The sequence below is a fragment of the Microtus pennsylvanicus genome, chromosome 2, assembly GCF_037038515.1.
Source record: "Microtus pennsylvanicus isolate mMicPen1 chromosome 2, mMicPen1.hap1, whole genome shotgun sequence".
Classification (NCBI taxonomy): domain Eukaryota; kingdom Metazoa; phylum Chordata; class Mammalia; order Rodentia; family Cricetidae; genus Microtus; species Microtus pennsylvanicus.
In genome coordinates this window covers 48,118,018-48,139,483 of record NC_134580.1, presented here as the reverse complement: position 1 = coordinate 48,139,483, position 21,466 = coordinate 48,118,018, and the positions used below count along the sequence as shown (strand labels likewise).

At 34.6% G+C, this 21,466-nt stretch overlaps 1 protein-coding gene across 1 annotated transcript; it reads right to left on the bottom strand.

Annotated features, from left to right (window-relative positions):
• Positions 1-713: 713 nt before the first annotated feature.
• Positions 714-21,059, bottom strand: LOC142844809 (solute carrier family 22 member 22-like). Its single transcript, XM_075963616.1, has 11 exons — positions 20,658-21,059; positions 18,079-18,182; positions 16,600-16,754; positions 15,927-16,095; positions 14,970-15,093; positions 11,421-11,536; positions 6,973-7,187; positions 4,563-4,671; positions 3,678-3,881; positions 1,672-1,677; positions 714-777 (listed from the first exon to the last, which is right to left on the bottom strand). The coding sequence occupies exons 1-11, from the start codon at positions 21,057-21,059 to the stop codon at positions 714-716; spliced, it is 1,668 nt and encodes a 555-aa protein (XP_075819731.1).
• Between the last annotated feature and the right edge of the window lie 407 nt (positions 21,060-21,466).

The following is a 21,466-nucleotide window of genomic DNA, read 5'->3' as shown; positions in this document are numbered from 1 at the left end:
ATTTTATTAGAAAATTTGCATAGAGAATGCAAGTATTTTCCATGTGCCTTTTGACATCTGACAATTCGCTGATATTGCCCCTCACCAGATGCACTTAACTCACTTCTCACTACCAAAAACCTGGAAAGTCTGAGTGTATAATCCTAGTTATGATGTTGCTCATTTCTAGTTATTGCTAATATATGTTCATGTGGTGTTACAATTAGGATTACAAACATGGTAATCCTAAACTCATTATATATGGAACTGTCAATATGTGGGAGTTTTTAAAAGAATTACTAAACAATTAAAAACCATAGTACTGCTTTTATGTTCTAAAGGATTATCAAGTTGTTCAACATAGTCTCTAACTTAACTATTCTTACCATCAAACTTTTTCAAATCAAAACGTACATATTTCAGGACAAGCACAGAAAGAGAATTGGTTGGTTTCTTGGACAGTTTGTTCTCAATTTTAAAAAGAACTCGTTTTATTTACTACTAAGACAAAGTATTTTTGTACAGATTTGTTTTAATTTTTTTCACGAACAGAACCTTTACTCCAGTATTTAATAAATCTTTATGTATTGCATCTCTATTATGGAGATTTGCTTTTGCAAAAGGTTTATTTAATAAGTATATTTGTGGATATCCATCAGTGGATCCAGTCTCTAGAGTACAGAGCAGAATAAGGAAGGTTTATATTTATAAAAGCCCTGTGGGTTTGGGCTTCTTTAACACTCTGTCGTTTCCAAGAAGTCTTGCTCTTCTTTTTTACTGATGCTTTTGTTCATCAACCTGTTCCAGGAATCAAAGAAATAGAACAGCATTAGATGAATGGACATTCAAGTGAGACAGAACTGTTAAAAAATATATAAGTAAAATTTATTTGTATTTCACAAGTTATTACACCTCTCCACCTCCCTTAAATATTCATTCAGACTTCCCAACATATCAGAAATACATTGCTTTTCTTAAATAATACTGGCTTTATGAAAGAAGACATATGAAATGTGAAATGCTCATGTTCTTGATCTGAAAACTATAAAACTTGAAAGAGAATAGTGGACCTGTGGCTTGTCAGCAGGTCTATGCAGTCATTATGTCATCATCTGGGACTTGTGTATGCAATGATGAGATGATGTATTATCTGGAAACAAATTATTCATGTGGAGATGACACATAAGGTGGTCTGTTTTAAGAAAGAAACATTTTTACCGATACCAAGTAGATACATATGTGAATATTGTCATAGTTAGCTTTCAGTTTTAATTTGAGAAGAAGGTATATTCTTTTCTGTTTGGATGGAATATTCTATAAATGTCTGTTAAGTCCATTTGAGTCATAATATCTGTTAGTTCTCTTATTTCTCTGTTAATTTTTTGTCTGACTGACCTGTCCAGTGGTGAGAGGGGAGAGTTGAAGACTCTCACCATTAGTGTATAGGCTTTAATGTATGATTTAAGCTTTAGAAGTGTTTCTTTTACATATAAGGGAGCCCTTGTATTTGGAGCATAGATGTTCAGTATTGAGATTTCCTCTTGATGGATTTTTCCTGTGACTAATGTGAAATGTCCTTCTTTATCTCTTTCGATTGATTTGAGTTTGAAGTATATTTTGTTAGATATTAGGAAAGCTACACCTGCTTGTTTCTTAGGTTCATTCCATTTGATTGGAATATTTTTTCCCAACCTTTTACTCTGAGACGATGTCTGTCTTTGAGGTTGAGCTGTGTTTCTTGTATGCAGAAGAAGGATGGAATCTGTTTACATATCCAGTCTGTTAGCCTGTGCCTTTTTATAGGTGACTTGAGTCCATTTATATTAAGGTATATTAATGACCAGTGATTGCTATCTCCTTTTAATTTAGTTTTCGTTTTGGGTGATATTATTTTGTGTGTTTTTCCCTTCTTTGTGATCTGCTGCTATGAGACCATCAATTGTCTGTGTTTTTGTTGGTGTAGCCAACTTCCTTTGGTTGGAGTTTTCATTCTAATATTTTTGTAGGGCTGGGTTTGAGCCAGTAATACCACTTTTTGGTATATATCCAAATGATGCTCAATTGTACCACAAGGACATGTTCATAGCAGCATTGTTTGTCATAGCCAGAACCTGGAAACAACCTAAATACACCTCGACTGAAGAATGGATAAAGAAAATGTAGTACATTTACAAAATAGGGCACAACACAGCAGAAAAAAAATAATGTCATCTTGAATTTTGCAGGAAAATGGATGGAGCTAGAAAACATCATTTTGAGTGAGGTAACCCAGGCACAGAAAGGCAATTATCACATGTACTCACTCATAAGTGGTTTTTAAACATAAAGCAAAGAAAACCAGTCTACAAATCAGAATCCCAGAGAACTCAGACAACAATGAGGACACTAAGAGAAACTTACATAGATCTAATCTACGTGGGAAATAGAAAAAGACAAGATCTCCTGAGTAAATGGGAAACATGGGGACCTTGGGGGAAAGTTAAAGGGGAGGGGGAGAGAAAGGGAGGGAAGCAGAGAAAAGTGTAGAGCTCAATAAAAATCAATAAAAAAGCAAAATAAAAAGTTTTAATTTGACACAGCCAATGGTCTCCTGAGAAGGGAGTCTCAGCTGAGGCACTGCTCAGATCAGAATGGGCTGTGCATATGTCTCTGGAGGGAGGGCCGGTTTATCGGTTGTTGTAGGAAGGTCCAGTCCACTCTGGGAATGAAATCTTTCAATAATTTACTCAAGCTTGCTCATGATCAGGTTTTTCATATATATAATAATCGCAAAATCATTGTGAACCATAGCAGGTGTTCGTGCTGATTACATGGGAAAATACAAATGAAATTCTTCTAAAAGGTTGGGTAATTTTCCACGCTTATGAAATGGGAAACAGTCAAAGGAAGGTTTATCACAATCTTCACTATTCACCAGGACAATGACTGGTGTTTTAGAAAAGACAGATTATTTCACAAAAAAATTCTCTGGTAAAAATTACATTTATAGCCTTATATCTATAACCATCATCATCAAAACACTGTGCTAAAAGCTTTAAGGGTTTAGAAATTATAAAAGCAATCATTTAAATTAAGGAAAAAAAGCACGACTATTATCAATTACTATGTCACAGATATTTGGAAAATTTTAAATTTGATTATTCAACCATAATGTTTAATGCTTAATATATAACATTTAAGACCATCAGGAAAAGCAGAAATAAAGCAATATTTGACTTCAAATAATTTGGGTGCCATATCTAGTTCTTTGACTAACACTGTCTGATTATGCATTTTCACATATGTATTTCTGATATTACATAATATATACAAATATCTGACTAGGTGGATGACAAAAAGATATGAAAAACATACCCAATTTTATAGTATATGATATAGAAATTATGCATTCCAAGTCACAGCTTATATGAAATAATATACAAGTAAACATTTTTTTCATTGGCAAACATATCAAGATGCTAGGGGATTTGTTATTTAAATGCAAAATGTATATACTAAAATTATTTTGTAAAAACAATCACAGTTGTGTGTCTTATATAAGTATTAATTTATAATAACATAATATTAACAAAATTAACCAAAATATTCTAGTCCTAACCTTATCAAATTAGCATATATAAATCTACCATGTAATCTTAAACCATTTCAAAATTCCACACCCTACCTTCACACAAAATCACACCAGCATAAGAGCTCACCTTTTCTCCAAATCCTTAATAGTGTCCATAAGTGGAAGATTTAAAGTCTCCGGCAGAAAGTAGATGTTGATTGTTGCCAGTACAGGTATGATCCCACAGAGAATCAAAGGAAGGTGTACAAAATACTTTCTAGTAACAAGTGCTAGGGCAGACAATATTGCTGCTATTCGGGCAGCAACATTATAAACACCAAGTATAGTGGACCTTCAAAAATAGACCAAAAATGCAAAACCTGAATATACAAGCTTTGTCTTAATAGCATCATTTTCAGTACAGATATCCGAAATCACCCAAGGTCAATGTGGATTTTCCAAGCATCCAATGCTGTTAATGGTGTGTATATATCTACATATCACAATGCCTCCTAGAGTCCTAGAAAAAGCATTTTTATCATATGGACACAACCATCCCTGGGAAGGTGGCCCTGAATGCTCTAAGAAAGCAGGCTGAGCAAGCTGTGTGGAGCAAGTCAGTAAGCAACATGGTCTCTTCATCAGCTGCTGCCTTCAGGTTAATTCACTATTTGACGTCCTGTCCTGACTTCCTTTGATGATGAACAGTGATGTGAAAGCATGAACTAAATAAACATTTTCTTCCCCAAATTGCCACGGTGTAACTAAGGCACAGGTCATCCAAACTAAACCGTAGCATGCACTTCAGAGTCAAACCACACCATAAATCAAATAAACCTAACAGATATCTATCTATAGACTATTCCAGCCCACAGAAATGAAATACATATTCTTCTCAGCACATTGGAGCATATTCTTTAAAGTAGATTAAATGCTGGAAATGCCTCTTAAAAATGACACCTATTAACCCACTTAAATTTTCTAGAAGCTTCCAACAGTATTCAGGGGGAATCTTGTCAGTTTCTTTTCTTACCTGAACACTGTCGGTGTGAGTTCATTGGAGTAGGCAACACTCAGACAAGAGAAAGCTGCAAAGGAGCCTTTTCCCAACAGGAAAAGAACAAGGCGCAGGACATACATCTCTGCAGACAGTGGTAAGGGAGAAAATGATGATTTTATTAATACTTATTGATCTCTGTTTTAAAAAAAAACTACACAGGTTTCCTAAAATATTAAACACTAAGATATTATCTGGAATCAAGCACTGCCTTTTTTATTGAAAAGGCATTCTGATTATGGTTTCTGCTCCCTTAACTCCTCCTAGGTCCTCTCTACCCCCCACCCACCCAAATCTACCCAGAAAGCATGAAAAAGTAATAAAATAAAAACAAACCTGAATATAGAAAAACAAACATATTAACAAAAGATCTGTATTATCATTCATCAAATGAGCTTGTCTCAACATAATTAAGGACATAGATGAAAATTCACTACCAACATCACATTCAATAATGAAATATGAAATCTTCCTCAAAACTACAGAATAAGATATATGAACTCCAAGAAACTGAAAATGGACTCTATACAATGACAACAAACAAGTACCTGACAGTATTAAGTCCAGAATATTAAAGAACTCCTAACACTACATAACAAGACTTCAGATAACATGAATGAAAAATGGGCAAAGACATCAACAGAAATGAAAAAAAATAGAATACTCAGAAATGATTGTGGTAATAGTTATTCTGAGTGAATGAACTTCTGAGTGAATGTGTGTAACAGTAAAGATCAGGCCATTTCAAGGACCCCAGTCTCAGACTCATGACAAAATAGCAAAGCCCACCTCGCTGGAAAGTAAGACTCAGGGATAATCTAGCCACACACTCACGACTTCATGGAACCACTGGGCATCTTGCCTTTGCCATCATAATTGTGACTATCTCCCATTAAAGCCATCAGTGAAAATAAACTTCTCAGTTACTTCCTGTCAGGGACTAGTCACAACCACACACCACAGAAAGAGCTGATGGACATCAAATACCCTCATTTTTCTTTCTAAGGAAACCTCCATTCGCCTGATTCTACCTGTCTCTAGTACAAACTAATCACAGTTCATGGTTTCAGCTTTATGTGATTTAAATAAATGCCATCATAAAATAGTGCCCAATTAGAAGCCTGACTTTCCTACTGGTGAGGAGCTTCAATAAAATATTTGCTAGACGAAGACAATGAAATACTTTGTAATCAAGTTCCTCCTCATCTCTTTCCCCCTCGTTGTTTACAGGTTATTAACACAATGACACCAGTTTTCCAAACCACATGTCCTCCTTCTGTCTCCTAACGCATCCTTTTTGTGCATTTGTTACCAAATAATACCCATTTGGGTTTAGAGGTTCGACATTCAATGGCACTAGGGAGATTCTTCAAACTACTTGTTTGTAGTTACTGTCCTTTCCACATGATATCTTCATGCCAAGCACATACTGTTATTATAGGCCTTACAGTATTGACTGTTTTCATAACTGAAAATGCAAAATTATTTCCTAGTAATATCTTTTGTAGAACTCTAAAGTTTAAAGGATGCCATAAGGTTGGAATTCTTCTTATTAAGGAATTCACAGTCTTTAAAATGTACAGACTTAAAAGTTTACTGTAGTGTTGGTTAGATGATGGAGAAGGTAAAGGAACCATCAAGCCTTAGGACCTGTTTTGGTCTCAGAAGCTTATGCAGTAGAAGGAAAGAATTAACTACCGTTAGTTGTTCTTTGATCTACACATGTGCACTCTAGGGCATGTCATTTTCCTGTATAGAAACTAATGGGCTCAAGCCGCCAATTACAATTCTTAGCCCAGTCCAAGAATTCACCATGCAACCCAATATAATTTTCTGTAGTCATTTTTCTTATCCTGAAATTTGACTAGAAATAAATCTCTTTAAAGAAAGTTATACATTTTAGCTTTAATTTGGGTGGTGGAAATATTACTTGTAATGATTGTATCTTTTCCACTGCTTCCATATAAATAAGTAAATAAATAAATGTTAAAATGTGAAATCTCTTTTAGACTAAATAATGAGGGAACTGGAAAGATAGCTCATTAGTTAGGAGAACCTACTGCTCCTGCAGAGGACCAGAATTCTTTCCCAGCGTTCACATCGCCCAGCTTATGAGAAACTTTCTATAACTCCATTTCTAGGTTATCCAATGTGTCTGTCCTCCCGGGATACTCACACTGGTATGTCTATACATTCACACATAGAACGTACATACACATGTGCCTATGAGCACACACACAAGTATAATTATATAAAATAAATAGTTAAGTTAAATATTCTAATGCTCTTCTAGGCAGCAGAGTATGAGATACATTCACTATTGGGAAAGCCATGTGTACATGGATATATATTAATAATGAGATTCTAAAGACTGAGGAAGTCTCACCTTCAGGTATAAATATGGTGATGGCAATACAACTGCCAATTGTAAGGAGTGTAAAAGCAATTGAAGGAAGACGTCTTACGTTTCTTATTATAAAATATGTAATTGATTTGCTGGGTATGTCTGTCACTCCTAGGAGAATCAGGTTCAGGAATATGTTCTTTCCCAAAATTTGAACATCCAACAAGATACCATAACCACTGAAAATTTCTGCAAAACTGGAAGAAAGCACAAAGAGTCATTCAACCAATTGAGGCATGAAAATATTTTATTATGGTGTATGTGCAGGGCTCATTTGGGATTATTAGTTCCTTCAAAATACAACTAAAACTTAATATCCCAAGTATGGGATGAAATGGAGTTTTATAATGTCACAGAAGTTACTTATGAAAAACACATAAAAATAAGATAATGATAAAAATTATCAGTAAATTGAGTAGAGTTTATATAAGTAAATTTTTATCTAAAAACATTCTGAACTTAGCCCATTGCCTTGATAGACTCTATTTGTGAAGTGTTTTAGGATCCAAAGTGAAAACACATATATTCCTGAAAGATGCATAATTTCTTTAATATTGGTTTGAAGTTTAACATCTTTATAAGACTGCCTTATAATTTTGTTAGAATCAACAATAACACATCATGTGCAGTGACATTTCATTCAGAAATGTGATGGCATTTCATTTATATTTTAATAAGTAAAGCTTGTCTGAGGATCAGAAAAGTAAAACAGCCACACTGGCCAGCCTTACAGACCAGGCACTGGTGACACACACACCTTTAATCCCAGTAGCCACACTAGTTTGCCATAAAAACCAGGTGGTAGTGGTGCACACCCTTAGTCCCAGAACTAGAGAGACTTATAAAATGGGAGGAGACAGCTCTCAGTCTCAATCTTATTCTGAAGGCAGAATCACCATTTTCAAACTGAGGTTGAAGTGAGAACCAGTGGCTTGGCTGATTTGCTTTCCTGGTCTTCAGTTTGAACCCTAATATGTGGCTCTGTGTTTTTATTATTTGTGACTCAAGCATAAAATAAGCCTTCTGAAATTTGAAAATTGTGATAATTTTTTAATTTGAAATTATTATACTATATATACACATTATAATTACTACATATAATAATTAATTACATATAAAATATATCATCATTAGCTAGGTGGTGGTGGCACATGCCTTTAATCCCAGTGCTCGGGAAGCAGAGGTAGGAGGATCTCTGTGAGTTTGAGGCCAGCCTAGTATATAAGAGTTAGTTCTTAGATAGAATTCAAAGCTACAGAGAAACCCTGTCTTGAAGAAAAGAAAAAAAATGTGTATATATATATGCTATATATATATATATAATTAGTAGGACAAGATAAAATATATGAACAATGGATCTATGTATTACTGATGCTCTTAATAGATCACTTTAAATTTATATTTTAAATAATATAATTTTATGATGATAAGCTGCTTCAAAGATCAGCTTTCTAAATTCATTTTATATATAAGGTAAGAGACACAGATTTCTATTATTTCATTGTATATCACACAAACTTTTATTGACTTAGTGTTATTTTATGTCTATGGGTGTTTTTCCTATATGTATTTCTGTGTGTGCAGAGGTCAGGAGAGGATATATTGGATTCTCTAATACTGGAGTTACCGACAATAGTTAGTTGCCATATGGGTACTGGGAAATGAATGCCGGTCCTTTGAAAAGTTAACAAGTATTCCAAATCCCTCACTGGTGTCTTATTTTATGTAAATAATTGAAAAAGAACTAGAACCATGAGTGTTAACTCTGAAACGAAGGAATAAAGATAGTTTAAAAATCTGTACATCACTACAAGAAACACACCTCAACCTCAAAGACAGGCATAAACACCTCAGAGTAAAGTGTTGGGAAAAATTTCCAATCACATGAAACTAAGAAACAGCTGGTGTAGCTGTTCTAATATCTAACAAAATGGACATCTAACTAAAATCAATCAAAAGAGAAAAGAAGGTCATTTCATAATAGGCACAGGAAATCTCAATGCTTAATACCTATGCCCCAAATACAAGGGCACCCTCATATGTAAAAGAAACACTTCTAAAGCTTAAATCACACATTAAACTGCACACACTAATAGTGGGAGACTTCAACACTCCACTCACACCACTGAACAGGTCTGTCAGACAAAACATTAACAGCAAAATAAGGGAACTAACAGATGTTATGCCTCAAACAACTTATACGACATCTATAGAGCATTCCATCCAAACATAAAAGAATATACCTTCTTCTCAGCACCCCATGAAACCTTCTCAAAAATTGATCTCATACTAGGTAACAAAACAAACCTCAACAGATAAAAAGAAAAGGAATAACCCCATGTATCTTATCAGATCATGATTGCTTAAAATTAGAATTCAACAGCAACACTAATCCCAGAAAGCCCACAAACACATGGAAATTAAACAATGCTCACCTGAAGCATCAATAAGTCAAAGAAGAAATAAAGGGAGAAATTAAGGATGTCCAAAAATTCAATGAAAATGACCACAAAACATACCCAAATTTATGGGACACAATGAAAGCAGTGTTAAGAAGAAAATTCATAGCATTAAATACCTACATAAAGAAGCTGGAAAAATCCCACACTAGTGAATTAACAGAACATTTGAAAACTTTAGAACAACAACAACAAAAAAAAACCAAATTCACCCAGGAGAATGAGACTGCAGTAAATATCTAATTGAGAGATGAAATCAACAAAATAAAAACTAAGAAAAATACAAAAAAAATCACTGTGACAAAGAGTTGGTTCTTTGAGAAAATCAACAAAATAGACAAGCATTATCCAAACTAATCAAAAGGCAGAAATGAAAAGGGGGACATAGCAACAGACATGGAGGAAATCCAGAGAAATTGAAAAACTTAAAGAAAGAGTATTTTGTATAGGGCTGGGTTTGACCCAGTAATGCCACTTTTGGACATATATCCAAAGGATGCTCAATTGTGCCACAAGGACATGTGCTCAACTTTGTTTATAGCAGTGTTATTTGTCATACCCAGAACCTGGAAACAACCTAAATGCCCTTCGACCAAAAAATTGATAAGGAAAATGTGGTACTTTTACCTAATGGAGTACTACAGAGCAGAAAAAATAATGACATCTTTAAATTTGCGAGCAAATGGATGGGTCTAGAAAACATCATTTTGAGTGAGGTAACCCAGAAAGACAATTATCATATGTAGTCACTCATAAGTGGTTTTTAAACATAAAGCAAAGAAAACCAGTCAGATCACAATGCCAGAGAACCTAGACAACAATGAGAACCCTAAGAGAGACACATGTGGATCTCATCTACATGGGATGTAGAAAAAGACATGATCTCCTGAACAAATTGAGAGGGTTCAATGAGGGAGGATAGAAAGAGAGGGGAACAGAGAAAAATATGAAGCTCAATAAAATCAATAAAAATAAGAGTCTGTGCAGCAGTCGAGTCATTTAATATGTGCTTTTTCAAGAGGCTAAAAATTAAGATTGTCTCTTCATTTTCCTACTATTTGGGAGATGGTAATTTCCTTTAAAAAAGTATAAAGTGGCCGGGCGGTGGTGGCACACGCCGTTAATCCCAGCACTTGGGAGGCAGAGGCAGGCTGACCTCTGTGAGTTCAAGACCAGCCTGGTTTATAAGAGCTAGTTCCAGGACAGGCTCCAAAACCACAGAGAAACCCTGTCTCGAAAAACCAAAAAAAAAAAAAAAAGTATAAAGTGATGCTATATTTAACTTGTCTTTGATTTTCTTACATTACATTTCAGTTTTTACTCTATATCACATCCTGCTCACCCAAATTTTTTAAAAGTGTTTGCTACATACAAACACTGAAGAATCGGGTCTCTGGAGAGTTCTTCAGATGCCTGTCCGTCTATCTATGAAATAACTCCAGTGAGAAGTATGAAGCTGTTTTTAGTGATCTTTTACTGTATAGAAAAGCCTAGGCTCAAAATCCATGTCTTGCAGCTCTTGTTCCAGTGGAAGAGTTTGACATGCAGTATGTGTATGTTTAAGAAACTTAGCCTTGAGCAAAACTTGAAGCAAAATGTGTGTGGATTTGTTTCCAATGTTATGCCTTTAGGTTTACTGCATCGAGATATGAATAAAACCGATCAGTTTAACAAAAGATATATTTGTCTTCCTTATTATTTAGTAAATCTTAGTTCAGGTCTAAATAGCCTTTTTAATTTCATGTTTATCTTTCTCCAGTCCCTGTAAATTGCAATTATCAAATGAAGCATTTCAAAGTAATATGACCCATATAAGTTGCTTTTATTCTTCCTTACATGTATTTGTATTTTGCATTCTAGTGTCTTGAATAAAAGGAGAGATGTTTGTTTAGCCCATATGTTCTCCCAAGGTTTAGGATGATGATGAATCAGTTGACTGTGTGTTAGAAGAGGAAAGAGTAAACTACTTACATTATAATGGAATTACAAATCAGTATTTTACGCATCATGGGGTTAATAATGATGTCCTTTATTCTGAGATGTTTGCTGGTTGAATTCTGATTTTCCTTAAGTTTAGATTGCATAGTCTTCAAAAAAATAAAAGGTCAAGTCAAAATATTTACATCAAACAAAAGTTTGAAACAAATCTTCACGAATTATATTCCACTCCTGTATGTTGATATAAATCACCAATAATTACCTTACAAAGCCAGAGTGGCCTAGATCATACTCAGACCATCTAAAAAAAATGCATAGGGTAAAATTCATGCCACCAATCCTGATGACTTAAGTTCAATCCCAGCACCCACAGTTCTAGTCCAAAGCTGATTCCCACAAGTTGTCCTCTGACCTCTATGTGTTTTTCATGGTGAGTGTGTGCCCCAAAACATGTACACAAAATAAGTAATAAGTACAATAAGAATTTTAAAGCAAATAAATAAAAATAAAGAGAAATAAGTTTCAAAATGTTTAGATGAACAAGCATATATTATACACTATGAAACTATTCCCTAATAAAAATTATAGAAATGACTTGCTAATAATTCATAGGTTTCTTATTGGTACAGTCTGATCAGAAATAGTTGCAACTAGTTAGGTGGTGCTCAAACTAAATGACAGTTATCAAAAACTCCCTAAGAATCTCCAACTGTCCTAATTATAAATGATTAATTAATAGCTGTTTCATAGTGAATCAAGTCTTGTATCTAGTTAATTACAAGAAAAATTCCAGTTAATTTTTATTGCATCATTTCAGACTTGTATATAACTTATACTGTTATCAATTTTATGTGAAATTAAATTTTCAGTAAAATTATACATTAACTATTAACCATAGGACTCAATATTTTAAAAGATTTTATCTAGTTTTTTTAATATATTTTTATTAATTTGGGGAATTTCATACTATATATTTTTTAACTATTTGTTTCTATGGCTTAAATTGAAAAAAATACAGAATGATCAAGAATGGAGATACTTATATCTAGCCACTTATTTATGATGCCTGTAATTACAGACACCAAAAACACAAATCCTCAACACATTTTATTTTATCATTTTTCTTCAATGTGTACATATGACATTATATCCAGGACTTGTCAGCTAGACTTATTCAACTTATTTTCTTTTTTCTTAAGTAAGTGCAATGACTGTAATTAGCCTGGCAATCCTGTGGTTCCCTCAAGACAATCAGAACATGTTCAACGCATATAAATATTAGTTCACTAAAGAAATGGAGTGTGGTGGATTGTATTTTTAAAATTATAATAACATTTTATCTTCCATTCCCTCCTACACATCCCATGTACCTCCTTTATCTCTCCCAAACCCATGGCCTCTTTTACATTTTACATTTGTTACACATATAGAAATATTATTTATTTATTTATTCATGTATATATAAATACCACGATCTCAATCCATATAAGACTATCTGTGTGTATACAGCCTCGGTGCTGGTCATTTGGTCCTGGAAATGACTGGTAATGGAGCAGAAGAATCTTCCCTCGTGGAAAGCATTTCTCCATGGTGCATTTTAAAAATAAAATCCAAAACAATGTTCTTTTTTTTTTCATTTAGAAAAGGATGATAATGTACACAGACTGTAATTTAATGTTAGGTTTTACATCAAGTTACTAAGTCTGTACGCGCATGCGCGCGCGCACACACACACACACACACACACACATACACACACATACACACACTTTCCTTCCATGACCAGTGTGATGAATACATTGTGAACTTCTGAAATACCTGAACATATTACTCTACACAATTCTTTTCACCCTCTCAACATAATCTTAAGATAATGCTGAAAAATCACAAATGTCAGGAATATTGTTTTAAAAGGATACCTACACATTTATGTTCACTACTGATATATTTATAATAACTAGAAAATGGAAGCAACCAAAATGTCTTTCAACAGATGAATGGACAATAAAACTGCAGAATATATAAACTAATTTAGCAGAAAAGAAAAATGAAACCATCAACTTTATATGTAAAATGGATCAGATTAGAAAATATTATACTGTCAATATTAAATTGACAGACATCTTCTGTCTTCTCTGCAGTTACTAGCTCCAAATCTTCAGATTTGGGATGACAGTGCACACACAAAGATAAACAGATGATCTAACAAAAATTCTAGTACCAAGCCCATGAAATACCATTTCACGTTAGTGCAGTTTAAGAGACTTCCAATACAATACAGGCTATAGATGTTGCCTTTCTTCTCTCCTAAACATTGAAGGTAAGTCCCTATTGCTACAGACACCATGAGCTTTGTACACAGGACTTAGTGGATGTGAACTGGATCTAACCTTAATACCACCCTTAGGTCTGGTTGGCATAGTACTGGAGGGTGTTGTGCAAGTTGCCAAAGGAAAGAAACAATCAATAGTCTTACCCAGATGAGTATGAATCACAACAATGGCCAGCATCACAAAATATCACTAATGGTATTATCTTGGTGGTAACCAACAGATTTCTAATTGAATTGAATTTAAGGCCCCACCAGTGCCTCGTTCTGGAAACTTAGCCAGATACCTAGACCTAGACAGTCAACGATCTTAGAGGAGAGACTTCTACCATTACTTAACTAAACCAGAATCAATTGCAAACTGCATTCTAAACATTTGCCCTTATACCTTTAAGTATAGTTCTCATCCCTGATCCAACAAAATTCTCACTGCAAAAGACCAAAACCATTACAGAAAACCACAACTCATCAAGATACAAAGATCATAAAGTTCCCAGCCACTTTTGATGCATCTACTGCACAACTCCTAACAATTTTGACTCGGGAATCATCAAGGAAGGGGAGAAAAGATAGTAAGAGCCAGAAGATCAAGAAGTCTGCTGTGAAATGCATCTCATGAAAATAGAAGGGGGGGGGGCATTACCCATGATACCTGAACAATATGGCTGCCTAAATAAGACCAGGACTTATAGAGATATTGGAAAGTCTTTCACAGCCCCCCCACACACACACACCAAGACAAAGAGCTATAGGCAACTAAGAAATTCTGAAAGAGGTAGAAATAATTGTCTCCAGGGAATGGTTTTCCTAATTGATCATACAATACTTATAATTATCCTTGAAATCAAATACATGTAAGTAACAGTAAACAGACTGAGCAGATTGTATTGATTTATTTAGGTGCAAATATATAGCAACTACTGATGTGCAGAATGAGGCTCACTTTTTTACATTTGTATATATAGTATATGTGACCATGCAGAAAGTGGGCCAGTATCTTGAAGGCTATTGGCTGAAGGAGTTCCCACGAGAGATGGAACTATCATCAGAGGAGTTAGAGGGAAGACACTGAATGGGAAAATGATATAGTTTAATTAAAAAAAATTAAAAAGAGTAGCCATAATAATCTCTTTAATATGAATCTTGCCCAAATTCTTCTAGCTCTTGGGTATGTTTATTTATAATTTCACTGTGGTTATTATTAGTTGGTGGCATTGAGAAATTTAAAGATAATTATATTAGGTTTCTAGTACCTCAGTAGTTAGGTTATGTGCAATGTCTTTTTTTCCATTGATGAAGGCAATTTTCTGTAGGTCCTTTATTGCTTGTTCTGTTTTCCCTGTGGTCATTAGCCACCGGACTGATTCTGGCCCCCAGCTGTTTAAAAGATGAATAGAAAGGCAGGTCATATTAAGGTCCAAAGACATTCCTCTTTTATTCAGGAAAAGAATAATTTTATAGCTATGCTCCCTCCTATCGATAGAGAACATTCCAGGATTTAACCAAGCTTCAATTTCTGCATGAATCCCACTGCTATACCCTAATGCTAAGCCTCTTAATATTTTTTTGCAGCTAGGAAAACAACAAAACTTTTATTCTTACAGAAGGAGTAAAGATTCCATTATTCAAATTCTAAATGTTTCATAGCACTCTAATTCAAAAAAGTCCTGCCACTTCAGCATGGGACTCTAAATTGAGATTCACAATTTTTAAATACAAAAATGCACCTATTCCAAATTAAAAATACTATTACATTCTTAAACTGTTTATTTAAAATAACAACTTATGTTTTATCCCAGAGAACACTAAGCTTAGAAGATTATCTGAGTAGTTGAGTTTAGAAAAAAAGAGACTGTTTTAATTTCCTAAAGATGGATTTAAAAGTATCTATTTTCAAACCTCTCTGTCCTTGACTGCCATGTAGGTAGATTTTCCTATGGTTCAATCTCAACATTTAAGTGCAAAACAAAGGGATACATAAATGAAATTTTGAGCGACCATCCACTTAGTTTTATAAATTAACTGAAGGAATTATCCTAATATTGATTTTTTCTAAGACTTCTAAATTTATTTCTCTACATATAGCACTTTAAAATGGCACAGAGCAAATGTGTAATTGGCCAAATACTCCTCAGTAGACATAACAACACCATCATACATTACAATCATTGGAATTTAATTGTTTAGTATGTATATCAAAATGCACATACCAGAAAATAATGAAAAATATGAAGTGGGGCAAGGCATAAGCAAGTTGCAGCATATGCCAGTCTGAAAGCAAGTAAGCAAGTGCCCCAAGGCAGGTGTGACCAATGCTGAGTGACAGTCCACTGAGTACTATGATTTTGCTGTGCCACTGAGTTGTGGTTTCTTCTAAAACTAAAAGAAAAAAAGAGTTCTGTATTAGTGTTCCTTTTTACTGGTTTGTTTAGCAGCATAGCCAATAAAATCTTGAGGAGGAAAGGGTTTCTTTCATCTTAGAGATTGTAGACCATCATGAAGGGAAGTAAGGGCATGAAGGGAATTTGGAGGCAGGAACTGAAGCAGAGGCCATGGAGCAAGACTGCTTCCTGACTTGCTCTCCATGGTTTGTTCAGTCTGTTTTCCTGAATAAAGCAGGACTACCTACTGCATGGTGGTAGGACCACTCAAAATAGGCTAGGCCCTTCTAGCCTATTAATTGACCACTAATTAAGAAAATGTCCCTCATACTTGCCTGCAGTCTATTCTAATAGAATCATTTCATCTGAGGCTCCCTCTTCCCATATGACTCTAGCTTGTGTCCAGTTGGCAAAACTAACCAGCACACTATCCAGCACCATTTAAGAAAGATGACTTCAAGAGCAAAATGTAATGTATATGTACAGATCAAGGCAAACTTACCAAGGATAGTACAGTTGCTTAAAATATTACTTATGGAGGCAGACAACAGGAATCTCAAAGCACAGTAAAGGAAGAAACTTGGGGCAAAGGCACAGCAGGTGCCCAAAATCCCATAGGCTAAGCAAGAATACGCCAGCAATGGTTTCCTTCCAAACCTATGGTAATAGTAGTTAAAGTAGTAAAAAATGTAACAACTGATTAGTTAAATATTATTAGCATATCCCCAGAGAATCCTCATTACTCTTAGACCCTTATTTCCTGAGATCCTTTACCAACACCACAAAGCAATTAAAGTCATCTATCTTTACATAAATGTTAATGTATGGTCACTACCTTTATGAATCTAATAAAGCACATTTCTCTATTTCTGAGTGAGCCAACACACTGAATATATTTTAAGTTCTTTAAACAATTTTATTTGTGTGTGTATATGTGTGTGTGTGTGTGTGTGTGTGTGTGTGAGAGAGAGAGAGAGAGAGAGAGAGAGAGAGAGAGAGAGAAAGAGAGAGAGAGAGAGAGATGCGTGCAAGTACCCATGGAGACCAGAATGAGACATCTGAGCTGAATTGTGGTCTTCTGAAATAACAGCAAGCACTCTTAAGTACTAAGCCATCTCTCCATCCTCACCATTTTTGCTACCTTTTCTTCTTTCTTGCAAAGCATATCCACACATACTAATTGAATTATATCCTTCCTCATAAATATTAATAACTAACATAAGTTAATAGTATTATATCATTCTTAACCCATTTGTTTTCAAATCTGCCTCATTTCTCATCTGGTTGTGAAGTATTTATCTATTCTTAACTCGATATTTTCTTTCTAGAAATTTCCCTGAGCAGTCACCATGCTCAAATGTTCTTAGCCTCCTGTCATAAACTTTCTTATGGACTTCAATCAAATGAATTTTTATAAATGAGTATCTTAAGTGCACTATATTTTCATCTTTTTTCCTTTTTTATTATTTTATTTTATTACTTTAAATAATACCAACCCAAATCCCCACTCCCTTCCCTCCTCCCACTCCCTCCACACACCCTTCCATCCCACACTCCTTAAATACACATATCCTTTTAGTTGTCACAATTCTCTGGCCTTCCCTTATACCAAATGTAAGAAAAAATGAAGATTCAATTCTTACAAATTTAGCTTCTTAACTTTGTCTCTCATTGCTAAATTTATGCTATTTTTGCATTAATCATGTTTGTTACATGACATTTTGTGACGCTTTTGTTTGCTCCTTACCCTTTTTCCTCTACCACCTGTTAATTCTTTATGGGTAAGTTCAATGAGAACACCTTTTGGGAGCCTGAAATAATGATTTCAATCTTCCAAAGATTTTTATTTCTCTGAAACATACCTATCATTATAATGCATTCAGTCTACCGAGATTCTTTCAATGTTCATAACTTTTAATAAAAATGTATACTCTTGAAAATCAATTTCATAGATGGTTCTTTGTCAAAAAAAGAAACTTACCTGTCAGAAAAAATGCCACATACTAAACCAGACACCAAATGTCCTGCTATAGCGATGGCTTGTGCGTAGTATTTGAATGATCGAAAATCACAGACTAAATCCCACTGTAAAAGATTGGATAATAGATACCATAGCATGAATAATTATATATAGTATCTGGAAAGAAGCCTCAATTACAACCAGATAACATACTTGCTGGATAATAAGAAACAGGCTATGTTATATTTTCACACTGGTAATGATCACTTCCTTGGTAACTTATGGTTAGACAAGTCATTGTCCCTAGATGAATGCCTACTACTATTACTTTGTTAAATGTACATAGTATTTAACTGGCTCCTAATGATTACATTATATCCAGAGATTATTGCATCAATCACTTATTTTCAGAGAAGTCTCTATTCCTTAGTAGTAGATGATGATCAATGAAGAGATCCAAAACTGGTCAACACAGAGAAAATAAGGAACTGCATAATACTCAGCCTTAAATGGAACCTATATACCATACACCACACTGTGGTATCATATATTAAGCTATTTATAGAGTAGTTGGGTATCCGTGGAACATTTTCTAAATATTTTTAGTGTTATTTCTTTCTTCCTTCCTTTCCATCCTCTCCTCTACTTTACCCTCCCAAACCACAATTCCATTACTCCTTTGGAAATTTTTATACCAGTGCATTCTATCTCCCTTCCCTTCCCTTGAAACTCTCTTCCCATGCCCCCTTAATAATTTTCTGGCCTATATAAGTGTATAAAACAAAACACACATATGTGAAGACTCAAAGATAACATTTAAAGATGAACCAAAATTTGTAACATTTTTCTTTCTAGTTCTTGGTTACCTCTCTCAGAATAATTGTTTCCAGCTCCATCAATTTGCCTGTGGATTTCATAATTTTATTTTTCTTAATAGCTTAATAATATTCTTTAATGGTTGCATGATTTTAATAAGTGAAGTAGTTAACTTTATAATCTGTGTCTACATTTTCTATCTTCAGTGAAGAGGATTTACTTACCCTTTAGAAAATGTAAGATATTTGTCTTAGTATGGGAACATGTTTTGGAATGTGAAACAATTTCTAACAAGAGCTGTATCCACTCATGCAAGAGTGATGTGATTTAACAATCATGACACAACTAACCACTTCTCCGCAGGATTTGAGGCATGCTCCACAGAGGGAAATTTCATATTCGTACGGTAATACTGGTCAAGAGTCCAAGGTTAAGGATAACATAAGCCCTGGGGTGGAACCTGTTGTTGTTACTTTGCTCAATGGCTATAATATCAGATTGCCTTCTTGTGGTAGTTTGAGTGAGTCCAAAGACTCATGTTTGTTCAAATTGGTGGAGCTGTTTAGGGAGGATGAAGAGGTATGCCCTGTGGGAGGATGGGTGTCACTGGGAGTAAAAATTGAGGTTTCAAAAGATTCATGAAATTCCCAAAGCCTCTTCTCTGCCTCATGGTTGTGGATAAAGATGTGAGCTTGCAGATAATCCTTCTCTCCTCCATCATGGAATCTAACTCTATGAAACCATAACCCAAAATAAACATTCTTTTATAAATTGCCTTGGCTATAGTGTTTTATCACAATAAAAGTTAACCAAAACACATCTCATTATGTGTATACCTATAGACCTATTTCTTCTCTCAATCATCCTCAGAGAAGCTTCTTCTAGCAATAGGTAGCAATCAGTGGATGACACAGAATTACTCAATAGCTTAAAAAAGGAGACTAACTGGTCAGTCCTAAATATAACATTTTACATCTTTATATCTTTATTAACTACCACCTGCCCCCAAAACTCAGGGAAAATTCTATATTCTGAACATATCATAGCTATCCAATTCATGAAGTTATAGCATCGGTGGTAACCTGCTCAAGATATGCAAAATATCAAACCAGCATAGATATAGGTAGTAACCTCCAGAGCTCACCTTTTGCAGAAAATTCATTTCTGAGAACTTCTGTTTTAAAAATGTACCATAAATGTTTTCATTGTCATCCTTGAAACACTCTAACTCTAAATAGTTATCACTTATGTGAAAAATTGGAATTTTAAATGATTATGTTCAGATGATGATATTAACCAGAATTTTTCCAAAAATCATAATATGTACTAGTATGCCTTAAATATTAATAAACTGAATCCTAAAGTTGATTAACAGTAATAATAGATCTAAGATTTTTCACCCAAATAAGATGAGTCCCAAAGATACACTGCCAACCATAATATCTGACTGTAATCAGCACATTCAGTTAAAAGCTCTGTAGAATGATGGTGTTACTCTCTTTTCAAATATATGGGAGGAAATCTATATGAAATATGAATATAGGGGTATAAAGTATGTGTCGAAGGCAAAAGACTATCAGTCTTAACTTTGAAACTATATCTCTCTTGGAAAACTATATGTGGGCACATATGCGCATGCATGCACAGGCACATACCCACACACATATACACACACACTCACATTTCTCATCTCTTTCCAAGGTCTCAATATTTTGTGAAACTCTCTTACATCTCAATACTTGGTACCTGAGCTCCACGGTCAACACTAGATGTAAACATCTTACCTCAGTAACTATGGTAGAAGTAAAATCACTGTGGTCATATGTCCATCCATCCAGGCATGGCTCAGTCTCCAGCTCAGTGTTGTTAGGAATTGATACATTAGAATCTAAAAAATGCCACTGGGTGTGCCTGAAGCGTCGGCATTTTTCAGGTTTATGATCTGGGCCCATGGGGATGGAGACCTTCAGCAGAGCTTCAGTAGTTAAGTTCATGGTTATATTAATTTCAGATCTGTGATTGTCAAGAAGTTTTACACTGCAGTGGTGATTGGGGATGGCTGCTGTAAAATTTTCCATGAAGTCATGAGGGGATAACAGCATACATAGAATGATGAAAAGGACAGCCCTCGAAATTTGAAATCTTCCATTGTCACCTACATGCTGTAGAATTTCATCAACGGCCATAGCTATTCTTACAAAAGGCAGCTGTAGAATCACAGATAATGTGGTATAGAAAACAAAAAGTAAAAATGATGGCTTAAATGATTTAAAGATATATATATATATATATTCTTATTCAGAAATTTGAAATGCTCATTCTTTTCTCAACAAAGTGTACATTCCCAGCCTGCCTATTAAAATGTAATAAACAATTTGATTGCATACACAACATTGACAGCAGTGGGTTTCAATTCATAATGACAGGGAGTTGAAATTTTTGAAGTCCCTGATTTGACAACTGCATCAAATTAACACGCAATATGTTGTATTCCACTTAGGTCTTGAGAAGCAGTTTTTAAAGGGCACTAACACCTATTACAGTCCTCCTGCACTTGTGAGACTATGTTTCCTTTATAGGACAGGAAATCAAA